Raw genomic sequence first — 13557 nt, forward strand, 5'->3', positions numbered from 1 at the left:
AGATGGAGTTTTGTTCTTGTTGCCCAGGCTGGAGTGCAATAGTGTGATCTCGGCTCACTGCAACCTCTGCCTCCTGGGTTCAAGCAATTCTCCTGCCTTAGCCTCCCTAGTAGCTGGGGTTACAGGCACCTGCCACCATGCCCAGCTAATTTTTGTATTTTTAGTAGAGACAGAGTTTCTCCATGTTGGCCAGGCTGGTCTCAAATTCCTTACCTTAGGTGATCCTCCCACCTCGGCCTCCCAAAGTGCCTGGATTGCAGGCATGAGCCATTGTGCCCGGCCGAACTTGTAAAGTTCTAGTCTTAAAAGTTTATCAGTGACTTTTTTTTTTCCCCGTCTTAACTTTTTAATTATTATGGGTATATAATAGGTATATGTATTTATGGGGTACATGTGATGTTTTGATACAGGCCTACAATGTATAATGATTACATCAGGGTAATTGCAGTTTCCATCACCTCAAGCATTTATGATTTCTTTGTGTTAAAAACATTGTGATTCCACTTCTAGTTTTTTTGTTTTTTGTTTTTTTTTGAGTTAGAGTCTCACTCTATTCCCCAGGCTGGAGTGCAGTGGCACGATCTCAGCATACTGCATCCACCTCCCAGGTTCCAGCGATTCTCCTGCCTCAGCTGCCCGAGTAGCTGGGATTACAGGTGTGCACCACCATGCCCAGCTAATTTTTTTGTATTTTGGTAGAGAGTAGAGATGGGGTTTTACCATATTGGCCAGGCTGGTCTCGAACTTCTGACCGCAGGTGATCCACTCGTCTCAGCTTCCCAAAGTGTTGGGATTACAGGTGTGAGCCACTGTGCCCAGCCAACTTGTAGTTATTTTTAAATATACAATAAACTATCATTCACTGTAGTCATCCTATTGTGCTATCAAATACTAGGTCTTATTCATTCTAACTATATTTTTGTATCCACTAACCATCCCAAATTTCCCCCCTCTCCCCACTACCCTTCCTAACTTCTGGTACCCACCATTCTACTCTCTATCTCCCTGAGTTCCATTGTTTTAATTTTTAGCTCCCCCAAATAAATGAGAACATGCAAAATTTGTTTTTCTGTCCCTGGCTTCTTTTACTTAACATGATGCCTCCAGTTCCATCCATGTTGTTGCAAATGACAGGATTTCATTCCTTTTTATGGCTGCATAATATTCCACTGTGTCTATGCACCACATTTTCTTTTCCATTCATCTGTTGATGGACACTCAGTTTGATTCCAAATCTTGGTGGTTGTGAACGGTGCTGCAATGAACATGGGAGTGCTGGTATCTCTTTGATATACTGATTTCCTTTTTTGGGGGGTAAATACCCAGCAGTGGGATTGCTGGATCATATGGTAGTTCTATTTTTAGTTTTTTGAGGAATTTCTATACTGTTGTTCTCCATAGTGACTGTACTAATTTACATTCCCACTAACAGTGTACGAGAGTACTTTTTCTCTACATCCTTGCCATCGTTTGTTATTGCCTGTCTTTTTTGAGATGGAGTCTTGCTCTGTTGTCCAGGCCAGAGTGCAGTGGCATGCTCTCAGCTCACTGCAACCTCCACTTCCCTGGTTCAAGCAATTCTCCTATCTCAGCCTCCTGAGTAGCTGGGACTACAGGCGCCCACCATCACGCCTGGCTAATTTTTGTATTTTTAGTAGAGACAGGGTTTCACCATATTGGTCAGGCTGGTCTCGAACTCCTGACCTCAGATGATCCACCTGCCTTGGCCTCCCAAAGTTCTGGGATTATAGGCGTGAGCCACCATGCCCAGCCGTCTGTATTTTGTTTTTAGAGAAAAGTCTTGCTTTATTGCCTGGGCTTGTCTTGAATTCCTGGGCTCCGGGATTATAGGCATGAGCCACTGTGCCTGGCCATTTTCTTACGAAAATTTTTCTTTCTCTTTTTCTTTTCTCTTTTTTTTTTTTTTTTTTTTTTTTTTGAGACAGGGTCTTGCTCTGTCACCCCGGCTGGAGTGCAGTGGCTCAATCTCGGCTCATTGCAACCTCCACCTCCTGGGCTTAAGCCATCCTTCTACCCCAGCCTCCCAAGTTGCTGGGACTACAGGCACGTGCCACCATGCCTGGCTAATTTTTGTATTTTTTTTTTTTGTAGAGATGAGGTGTCACCATGTTGCCCTGGCTGGTTTCAAACTCTTGAGCTCAAACAGTCCTCCCGCCTTGGCCTCCCAAAGTGCTGAGATTATAGGTGTGAGCTACTGTGCCTGGCCTAAAATTTTTTAATGTTTTTTATTTCCCAGTTAAATTATTAATTTATCTGGAATGTTTTTTGTGTAGTGTGTGAGTTTGGGATCTGACTGAACTTTTTCACCCTATGGATAACCACTTGGACCAGGACATTTATTGAATGGTCTCTTTCTTTTTTCAGTAATGAGTAATATTACTTGTCATCTGTCACATTTTCTCATTCATGGGTGGGCCTGGTTCTGGCTCTCAGTAGTAGGTTTTGTTTTTGTTGTTTTTTTAATTATTTTGTTTTATCTTATTTTATTTTATTTTTTTGAGACAGAGTCTCACTCTGTTGCACAGGCTGGAGTGCAGTGGCGTGATCTTGGCTCACTGCAACTTCCATCTCCCAGGTTCGAGTAACAGGGACTACAGGCATGTGCCACCATGCCCAGCTAGTGTTTTTAAATTTTATTTTTAGTAGAAATGGGGTTTCGCCATGTTGCCCAGGCAGGCCTTGAACTCCTGAGCTCAAGCAATCCACCCGCCTCAGCCTCCCAAAGTGCTAGGATTACAGGCATGAGCCACCGCGCCTGGCCACCAGTTAATTTTTGTATTTTTAGTAGAGACAGGGTTTCATCATGTTGGCCAGGACAGTCTCAAACTCCTGGCCTCAAGTGATCCTCCCACCTCGGCTTTCCAAAGTGCTGGGATTACAGGCGTGAGCTACTGCCCCCACCTGTTGTTTTTTAACTGTCCTTGCTTGGTAAAGTAAAACTCTAGGAATGATAAATTGGTCCTTGTATTAGTGTGTTCTTGCACTGCTATAAAGAAATAACTGAAGGCCGGGTGGGATGGCTCATGCCTGTAATCCCAGCACTTTGGGAGGTTAAGGTGAGTGGATCACCTGAGGTCATGAGTTCAAGACCAGCCTGACCAATATGGTGAAACCCTGTCTTTACTAAACATACAAAACTTAGCCAGGTGTGGTGGCATATGCCTGTAGTCCCAGCTACTCAGGAGGCTGAGACAGGAAAATTGCTTGAACCCAGGAGGTGGAGGTTGCAGTAAGCCAAGTTCATGCCACTGCCCTCCAGCCTGGGCAACAGAGCGAGACTCTGTCTCAAAAACAAACAAACAAAAAGGCCAGGCGCGGTGGCTCACGCCTGTAATCCCAGCACTTTGGAAGGCTGAGGCAGGCGGATCACAAGGTCAGGAGTTCGACACCAGTCTAGCCAATATGGTGAAACCCCGTCTCTACTCAAAATACAAAAATTAGCCGGGCGTGGTGGCGCACACCTGTAGTCCCAGCTACTCAGGAGGCTGAGGCAGGAGAATCTCTTGAACCTGGGAGGTGGAGGTTGCGGTGAGCTGAGATCACACTACTGCACTCTGGCCTGGGTGACAGAGCGAGACTGTCTCAAAAAAAAAAAAAAAAACACTGTGACTATAATTTATAAAGAAAAGAAGTTGAATTGGCTCACAGTTCTGCAGGCTGTACAGCAAGCATAGTGGCTTCTGCTTCTGTGGAGGCCTCAGGAAACTTACAATCATGGCAGACGGTGAAGGAGAAGCAGGCACGTCTTACATGACTGGAGTAGGAGAAAGGTGGGGGAAGGTTCTGTACACTTTTAAACAACCAGATCTTGTGAGAACTCAATCACGAGAACCACACTAAGGGGATGGTGCTAAACTGTTCACGAGAAATCACCCCCATGATCCAATCACCTTCCACCCAGCCCCACCTCCAACATTGAGGATTACAGTTCGACATGAGATTTGGGTGGGAACACAGATCCAAACCATATCAGTCTCTCCTCAAATAATTTTTTTTTTTTTTGTTAATTGTATTGCTCTGTGAAATCAAAAAAATCTGGGAATCATTGTTCTAACACCAATCCCAGAGGTCTGCTAATTCCTGAGTTGCCCTGAATCCTTAAAGATGATGCCATTTCCACTCTGAGAACCCAGGCGTTTGGCATTGATTTCCTGAAGGCAAAGACATCAGTCAAGAGAGTCCTTGCTACCTTCTGCCCCAGCTGTCATTCTTGACCCCAAGAGCAGTGATTGGAAAGTAAATGCCCTACTTCAGTCTTGTCCTTGACACTGATGGATAATTTTGGAATATTTGGCGTTGTGTGAATGTCTTCAGGCAACTGATAATAATGTAGTCTTACTAATTGCCACAGGGTGCAGCTAATGTTCCCGAATGAATAAAGCAGTGAAAGAGAGCAGTCGATGAGCTTTTAGACCCAATTCTTTTGATGGGTTCACCATATTTCTTCCTACTCCAGTAAGGTTGCTCATGTTTGTGATGCAGGTTACGTCGCTGGATTTGTAGACTTGGAGGTGAGCAACAGACCAGACCTCTATGATGTGTTTGTGAATCTGGCAGAGAGTGAGATTACCATTGCTCCCCTTGCAAAAGGTTTGTTCTCTGTTCTGTTCTTGATACAAGATATAAGCCAAACAGTTGTACATTTTTAGGCTGATTCTCTAAAACCAGTATGTGAGGGCTGGCTTACCCACTGTGCTGAAGATGGATATTTCTGTGTCTAGAACACAACATTTATTCCTATAGACATAGACATATTAGCAGAACATCCCGGGTGCTTATGCAGCAGAGTATATGCTAAGAAGTTAAATAGTCTGTTCATCTTGTTTCACCACTTTTGTGTTTAAATAAGGTGTATTATCTACTGCCATACAACAAATCACTTCAGAACTTAGTGGTTTATTTTCTTAATTTTGAAATGTCTCTGAGTCATACAGAACTTAGTGGTTTAAAACAACACATATTCCTTTTCCTTTTCTTTTCTTTTCTTTTTTTTGGCAGAGTCTTGCTCTATTGCCCAGGCTGGAGTGCAGTGGCCTGATTTTGGCTCACTGCAGCCTATGCCTCCTGGGTTCAGGTGATTGTCATGTCTCAGCCTCCCAAGTAGTTGGGTTTACAGGCATGCACCACCATGCTCAGCTAATTTTTTTTTTTTTTTTTTTTTTTTTTTTTTGAGATGGAGTCTTACTCCGTTGCCCAGGCTGGAGTGCAATGGTGCGATCTTGGCTCACTGCAACCTCCGCCTCTCAGGTTCAAGTGACTCTCCTGCCTCAGCTTCCCAAGTAGCTGGGATTACAGGCACCCACCACCGCTCCCAGCTAATTTTGTATTTTTAGTGGAGATGGGGTTTCACCATGTTGGTCAGGCTGGTCTTGAACTCCTGACCTCGTGATCCGCCTGCCTCGGCCTCTCAAAGTGCTGGGATTACATATGTGAGCCACTGCGCCTGGCCTAATTTTTGTATTTTTAGTTGAGACAGGGTTTCACCATGTCGGCCAGGCTGGTCTCGAACTCCTAACCTCAAGTGATCCACTGGCCTCAGCCTCTCAAAGTGCTGGGGTTACAGGCGTGAGCCTTCATGTTCTAAAACAACAAATATTTATCTCACAGTTTTGGTGGATCAGGAATGACTTATCTAGAGGTAGTTTTGGCTCAGGAAGTTTCAGTCACGATATCCCAGAGCCACAGTCATCTGAAGGCTCCACTGGGGCTAGAACATCCGCTTTCAATGTGCATGGCTGTTGGCAGGAGGCCTCAGTTCCTTCTGCCATGGGCCCCTCCATAGGGCTGCTTGAGTGTTCTTACAATATGACAGCTGGCTCCCCAGGAGTGAGTGACCCGAGAGAGAAAAGGAAGTCACAGTGCGTTTTATAATCTTGCCTTGATAGTCACCATTACTTCCTCCATATGCTATTTGTTAGAAGCAAATCGCTAAGTTTAGTCAACACTTGAGAGAGGAATAAGTCTCTACCTCTTGAAGAAAGGAGTATCAAAAAATATGTAGGCGTTTATCACTACACAGGGTTAAATGTGACTCCAGTATGGAAAATCTTTTTGAAGCATGTCTTAGTAAGCACAAGGGAATGAAACTGTTCTTAGAGCTAATGATCAGGAAAGGGTGTACTAGTGTTAGAGTGGCATTCTTAGACATTTTAAATTGTTCCAAATCAGGCCGGCCACGGTGGCTCACGCCTGTAATCCCAGCACTTTGGGAGGCCAAGGCGGGTGGATCACGAGGTCAGGAGATCTGGACCAGCCTGGCTAACACGGTGAAACCCCGTCTCTACCAAAAAGACAAAAAATTAGCCGGGCGTGGTGGCGGGCACCTGTAGTCCCAGCTACTCGGGAGGCTGAGGCAGGAGAATGGCGTGAACCCAGGAGGCAGAGCTTGCAGTGAGCCGAGATCATGCCACTGCACTCCAGCCTGGGCAACAGAGCAAGACTCCATCTCAAAAAAATAAATATAAATAAATAAATAAATAAATAAATAAATAAATACATTGTCCCAAATTACAGCTACATAAAGTAGAAAAGATTGGCTTAAATGCATGTTGAGCCCAGAGCACTACTCAGGTAGTGGTTTTAGATGGGATTACCGATTAACAGCTTTGTTTTGTCACTTATCTTTCTCCTAAAAGTGGGGGCAGCTGAATGCTGACTCATTGGGAATTGTTAGATTCGATTATGTGAGGTTTTATTGAACAATTCAAATTAATAGAACCATAACTGGCTTTCCTTTAATTCGTTTTAAAATTGCAAACATAATGCATGCTCATGGTGAAAAATTCAAACTATGGGGTCAGATCTTTACAAAATAACTGCCTTTTGCAAAGCGAAAGTGAAAGAAAACTGGCTGTGGCCAGGGCCACTTAAGCAGCTGAAGCATTAGGACCAGAAAGGGTGGCCATCTCCCTGCTGCCCTGTGTTGCTCTGTGTCTATAAAATGGGCTCATCCTAATCCGCACCATTTGTCTGTCTCTTGAAGTGACAGACAAGTTTCTGTTAACCTCCTCAGTGCAGACAGTAGCAATGTATGTAACCAAGCTAACTTAGGTGGTTTCCTTTGCTCATTTCTAGGAATCTAAACGAATTGAGTGCCCAGCTGGCTTCTGCAGAACTGACAGGAAGCTCCTCTTTCACAATATTCCCGCCAAAAAGATAAATTTCTTAACTGTAAAGAGCTGGACTATAGAAAGTCAGACTCTTGGCTTATAGTCACAACTTAGTTGTAGTCAGAATTGTTCATTATGCTTTGTCTGGGAAGAAAAATAAAAATTCTGGTCAGGTGGGTGTGAAGGGGAAATCTGGTTTGGTGTGATGTGTTTTTATGTTGGCCAAGAAGTATAAATCACGATTATATTATGCCTTTCCTCCCAGCATGTTGTCATATTTGTGTCTAGTGATAAAATGGACATGTGGGAGGTTGTCATTTGCTTTTTGAAAATTCCCTCAGTGTGGTCTTTCAAGTTTTCTGATAGATGGCATGATTATTTTTTATTATGTCAATTTCTAAATATTCACCTTCTTGATCTCACCAGAGGCCATGGCAATGGGCAAACTGCACAAAGAAATGGGTCAGCTAATTGTTCAGTCTGCAGAAGATCCAGAGAAATCAGAAAGCCAGGTTATACAGGTAACTCCCTCACCATCTGACTTACTGAAAGTCCTGACCCGGTGTCGCTGGGTGGTGTGCGGCAGAGCTGTGCACATAAGCAGAGTGGGGGGGCTGTGGGAGAGGCCAGCAGGCAGGTGCTTAGAGGAGGGTTTGCAAACGGCCACAGCGATGATGGACAAGCAGGTGCAGGCTGGCCTGATCTAGTTAGTTACCGGGCTCGAGGGCAGATATACACAGGGGCTGGTGCTGACACTGACCGCTGGCAATGAGAAATGTAACTACCAAGTGGTCTGGAAGGCTTTTCTGGGCCAGCCAGTGCATTCTTTCTTCCTAGGAGAATTTGCCTGGAGGAACAAATTATAAAGGGGAGGTTGTTGCTGAGCATGGGGAACTAGATAGTCAAAATTTGGCTTTGCTTGTTCTCCAGTACAACAGAAATCATGCAGTCAGACTCCTGTTCCACTTAGTGACTGTTGCCACATGCCGCAGAGCCAGCTCCTTGCTGGGGTCTACCTGGCATGCTGACCGGTGTCCATGTGGCCCAGTGGGCACAGCTCTGCCCTCGCCAAACTGGGATGGCAAATGGGTTTGATTTCTTGTGCTGTCCACATGGTGGTCTGCAGCCCGCCCAGCTCCTTGCTCCTCTCCTGAAGGACACACCTCCAGCGTTGCCCCATCTAGATGCCTGACTCATAACCTGGGGCTGGAGGGCCCAGAAGGACTGTCCTACCTGTCCTACCTGGGGGCACGGGGGCACCTCTTGATATGCAGGCTTTACTCATTTGGCCCAACCTGGTGCCTTCTTCATTTATCCATTCATTTATTCAGTGTTCCTTGAGCTCTGTTAGGCATTGCACTGGCAGTGGGGATGCAGTGGTGAGCAAATCCCTGCCCTCATGGAGTGTGTCATTTAGTGGAGTAGATGCACAGAAAGTAATAAATGACAAGATAATTACAGCCCATGTTAGGTGCTGTGACAGAAGGGGTTGAGGTGGAGAATACTGGGGGATGGGTAGGCCAGCTCTCTAAGGAGGTGACATGTCAGCAGAAAGATGAGAGGGGCCATTTCTCTGCAGTGCTGGAGGCCTGGCCAGCTGTGAGCAGGAAGAGTGGGCTGATCTTGCCCTGTGGACCTGAACACTGGAGACTCTGGGGCCGCTTCTCTCCTACCATGTGAATCCTCATTGCCCACCTACCCCCAGCATTAGAGTAAAGACATACTCTTAACAATATCGGCAACATATGTGAATTTGAGTTTTGCATTACTGTGTTGTTCACAGACTAAAAGTGCTACCTAGATGACTTAGTATGATGTATGAGACCTTGGGGAGGGCAATTGAAAGTGCTGGGAATGCTGTAAGGGTTCAAAAATACATGAATGAATTAATGATGTCAGCAAACAAGGAAGAAGATGTGAATTTTTTTTTCTTTTTTTGAGTTTCATTGTCTCCCAGGGTGGAGTGCAGTGGTGCAGACTTGGCTCACTGCAATCTCCACCACGTGAGTTCAAACAATTCTCCTGCCTCAGCCTCCCACGTAGCAGGCACTGGGATTACAGGGGGCCTGTCACCACACCTGACTAATCTTGTATTTTTAGTAGAGATGGGGTTTCAGCACGTTGACCAGGCTGATCTTGAACTCCTGACCTCAAGTGCTCCGCCCACCTCAGGCTCCCAAAGTGCTGGGATTACAGGCATGAACCACCACGCCTGGCCAGAAGACATAATTTTTTTTTTTTTTGGAGACAGAGTCTGGCTCTGTTGCCCAGGCAGGAGTGCGGTGGTGTGATCTTGGCTTACTGCAACATCTGCCTCCCAGGTTCAAGCGATTCTCCTGCCTCAGCCTCCCGAGTAGCTGGGACCATAGGCACGCACCACCATGCCTGGCTAATTTTTTTGTATTTTTAGTAGAGGCAGGGTTTCACCATGTTGGTCAGGCTGGTCTCGAACTTTTGACCTCAAATGATCCACCTGCCTCGGCCTCCCAAAGTGCTGAGATTACAGGCGTAAGCCACCATGCCTGGCCAGAAGACATGATTTTAATGAGTGCTTTAGTGAGTCCTCAGCCACCCAAAAGGAATAAAGCCTGCGTGGCAGGTGCCAGGTTACTTATCCCACGCAGAAGAGGACTTTTGGGAAGAGATTCCTTCAAAAAACAATAGCAGCATTTCTCAAAAAGTTAAACATCGAGTTACCATATGATTTAGCAATGCCGTTTCTGGGTATATACCCAAAGTAATTGAAAGCAGGAACTCGGCCGGGCCCAGTGGCTCATGCATGTAATCCCAGCACTTTGGGAGGCCGAGGGGGGCAGATCACCTGAGGTCAGGAGTTTGAGACCAGGCTGGCCAACATGGTGAATCCCCGTTTCTACTAAAAATACAAAAATTAGCTGGGTGTGGTGGCAGGTGCCTGTTAATCCCAGCTCCTTGGGAAGCCGAGGCAGGAGAATTGCTGGAACCCGGGAGGCGGGGGTTGCAGTGAGCCAAGATTGTGCCATTGCACTCCAGCCTGGGCAACAAGAGCAAAACTCTGTCTCAAAAAAAAAAAAAAAAAAAAAGAAAAGAAACGATACAGCAAAAATATAGCATTATCATCTTATGGGACTACCGTTGTATATGTGGTCCCTGGTTGACCAAAACGTCATTATGTGGTGCATGACTGTACTTGTATGGAAATATCCATAGCAGCGTTACTCACAGTAGCCAAAACGTGGCAGAAGCAACCCAGTGTCCTTCAGCAGATGAATGGGCAAGCAAAATGTAGTCTTTATATACAATAGAATATTACTCAGCTTAAAAAGGAATGGAATGTTTTGAATGTGGCTTTTTTTGGGGGAAAAGAAGGAATAGAATTCTGATACATGCTGTAGCGATGAACCTTGAAACCATGCTAATGAAATAAGCCAGACACTAAAGGGTAAATGTTGTATGATTCCACTTATACGAGCTATCTAGAGCAGACAAATTCACAGAGTTGAAAGCAGAATAGAGGTTACCAGGGGCTAAGCGAGGGGAAATGGGGTTATTCTTTAATGGGTACAGAGTTTCTGTTTGTGATGGTGAAACGTGCTGGAAATTGTGGTGATAGTTGTGCAACACTGCAAAGGTACTTAATGCCACTGAATTATACACTCAGAAAATGACTAAAATTGTAAAAAAAAAAAAAAAAAAAAAAACCCACACACTATGATTTTTCTAAGTTAGTTTTGTTTCATTTTTTCTAATTTTTTCTTTAAAAAGAATTATCAGGCCAGATGCAATGGCTCAGATCTATAATCCCAGAAGTTTGGGAAGCCAAGGTGGGCAGATTGCTTGAGCTCAGGAGTTTGAGACCAGCCTGGGCAACATGGTGAAACCCCATCTCTACAAAAAGTATTAAAAAATTAGCTGGGTGTGGTGGCGCACGCCTGTAGTCCAGCTACTCAGGAGGCTGAGGTGGGTAGATCACTTGAGCCTAGGAGGTCGAGGCTGCAGTGAGCCATGATTGCACCACTGCACTCCAACCTGGGTAACAGAGCGAGACTCGGTCTCGAAAACAACAACAAAAAAAGGAGTTATCTTTTTTGTTGTTCGTTTTTGAGACAGGGTTGCCCAGGCTGGAGTGCAGTGGTGCAATCATGGCTCACCGCAGCCTCTAACTCCTGGCTCAAGACATTCTCCTGCCATGGTCTCCCAAAGTGCTGGGATTACAGGCGTGAGCCACCACGCCAAGCCCATTTTTCATAGTTTATACACAGTCTGAAAAAAATAGCAGGAAGAATTCTAGAGACTAAATATTCAAATTTCGGATACTAACGTGTTGCATATTTTCCTGTTCTATTAAAGGATATTGCTCTAAAAACAAGAGAAATCTTTACCAACCTAGCACCATTTTCAGAAGTTTCAGCTGATGGAGAAAAGAGAGTCCTTAATTTGGAGGCGCTAAAGCAAAAACGATTTCCACCAGCAACAGAAAACTTCCTTCGTCATCTAGCAGCAGCCGAACAAATGCTGAAAATCTGACTGTGTGACAGAACGTATCACTGATGACTGATAGAACGCCCTCTTTCACTCTGATTATCCATTAACTACATGAAGTCCTGAAAATAACAGAGAAACTGTTATATATTTTTAATGATTTATTTGCAAGTATTGAGATTTGACCTGAAAAACAATGAAACACACGAACACACTTCTGATTTTCTCCTAGCTGATTAGTTTCCTGCGTGCTGTCAGTGCTGGACAAAGTGCTATAACTACTTTATATAACATTACAAAACAGCTAGAGGTCCTGGGGTAAGAGAAAAAAAGCATATCACGACAAATGTGAAAGCCTTCATTATTACACGATCCAGTTTGTCTCACTGTGTAGTCATAAGCTAATGGTTTACTTTCAGAAAGCTGCCTGCAACGTTGCTTTGTATTCTTCTAGGAAGAACTTTAATTCCTCCTGAGGAACTCTACTTTCTGAGCCAAACTGCTAAGTTTTCTGCGGAACTGTCTAGAAGATCATTCAAGAGACCCTGCAGTTGCACTTTCTTGTAAAAGTTAAAAAAAAAAAAAAGTGTTTTCCGGCCTTTTGAGCATTTTGCTTATATTATAAGAGTTTTGCATATATTTTATACTTGAGTAGACAACTTTAATAATCCATATTTATACTGTCGCAGAAGCATTTGGCAAACGTTCAGCCATTAGCACTCATTTAACCCTGTTAGCAATATTCTTTTGAAAAAAGTGCCAGTCCTTATGTGATAAACTAAGAAGCCCCTTGAATATAAAGGTGTGTAGGAGTGAGACAGTGACCTTATATTATTGCTAAGGGAACATGAGATTAACTTCCTACAGGGGCCAAAACCAGAGAAAGGCTTCCAACAACTTCGATGAAAGTAGTCTGGCCACATGTCAAGCCAATTGTTTGTATTCATTTATGTACCTTTTTCATAACTGGAGACCTTAAAATTGCCAAATAAGCATGGAGGTCTAAATGATGTACTTGTTAGTGTATTCATTCATATTGATTGTAAAGGATTATTTTTCACTCAGTACTGATGTCCTTGGAAATCTTACCTGGAAACATGTTTGCAAAAAACATTATTGGATCTTTCATCTTTTTCTTGGTATCACATATTTGTTAAATAAAAATTAAGCACCCTCTCTTTTTGAGTGAGGGCAGGGAGGACCTGAAATAAGATGATGTTTACTAAGGCAAATAACTGAAAATTAAATCTGCACTTTATGGAAATGAAAAATATTAACATCTTTTTCCTCATTTTTTTGTATTCTATATTAGCTAATGAACAAAGTTGTTAAAATCATAAATTTATGATGCAGAAATAAAATTGAAATATTTTGATATTCAACTACTTTTAGGTGGGTGACGAATTGTCCCCTTTCTCTAATTCTGCTCATTACAAAGAAAACAGGGAAAAATACCTTTTTTCAACTGTGAGGGCACTAGGGAATTATTAAAAGACCTGTCTGAAAGTTCAAGATGGCCAAGGGCACGGTGGCTCATGCCTGTAATCCCAGCACTTTGGGAGGCTGAGGTGGGCAGATCACCTGAGATCAGGAGTTCAAGACTAGCCTGGCCAACGTGGTAAAACCCCATCTCTACTAAGTACAAAAATTAGCTGGGTGTGGTGGCGCATGCCTATAATCCCAGCTACTTGCTACTTGGGAGGCTGAGGCAGGAGAATTGCTAGAACCCGGGAGGCGGAGGTTGCAGTGAGCCGAGATTGCACCATTGCACTCCTGGACAACACAGCAAGACTCGGGCTCAAAAAAAAAAAAAAAGTTCAAGCCGACCCTTGCCACACGCCCTTTCCTCCCACTCTAGCCCTCCTCCACTCGCCTTCCTGGAGTTGCCTCTGTAACTTCAGTCTCCTGTCCTTGGAAGGTGCCTTCACATTTCTGTCATCTGTTAGTGGTTAAACCTCCACCTGCA

General features: G+C 44.2%; 1 protein-coding gene across 4 annotated transcripts in view; it reads left to right on the top strand.

Moving 5' to 3' along the window:
* DENND10 (DENN domain containing 10) overlaps positions 1 to 12973 on the top strand; it is a 33532-nt gene extending 20559 nt beyond the window's left edge. For all 4 annotated transcript variants that reach the window (XM_054435325.2, XM_054435321.2, XM_063670325.1 and 1 more), the window contains 3 exons: positions 4504 to 4611; positions 7557 to 7651; positions 11460 to 12973. In XM_054435325.2, coding sequence (XP_054291300.1) covers positions 4504 to 4611; positions 7557 to 7651; positions 11460 to 11636 — 380 coding nt within the window. In that variant the 3' untranslated portion in view covers positions 11637 to 12973. The remainder of the gene's footprint in view (positions 1 to 4503; positions 4612 to 7556; positions 7652 to 11459) is intronic.
* Positions 12974 to 13557: the final 584 nt, after the last annotated feature.

The sequence above is a fragment of the Pongo pygmaeus genome, chromosome 8 (assembly GCF_028885625.2).
Source record: "Pongo pygmaeus isolate AG05252 chromosome 8, NHGRI_mPonPyg2-v2.0_pri, whole genome shotgun sequence".
Classification (NCBI taxonomy): domain Eukaryota; kingdom Metazoa; phylum Chordata; class Mammalia; order Primates; family Hominidae; genus Pongo; species Pongo pygmaeus.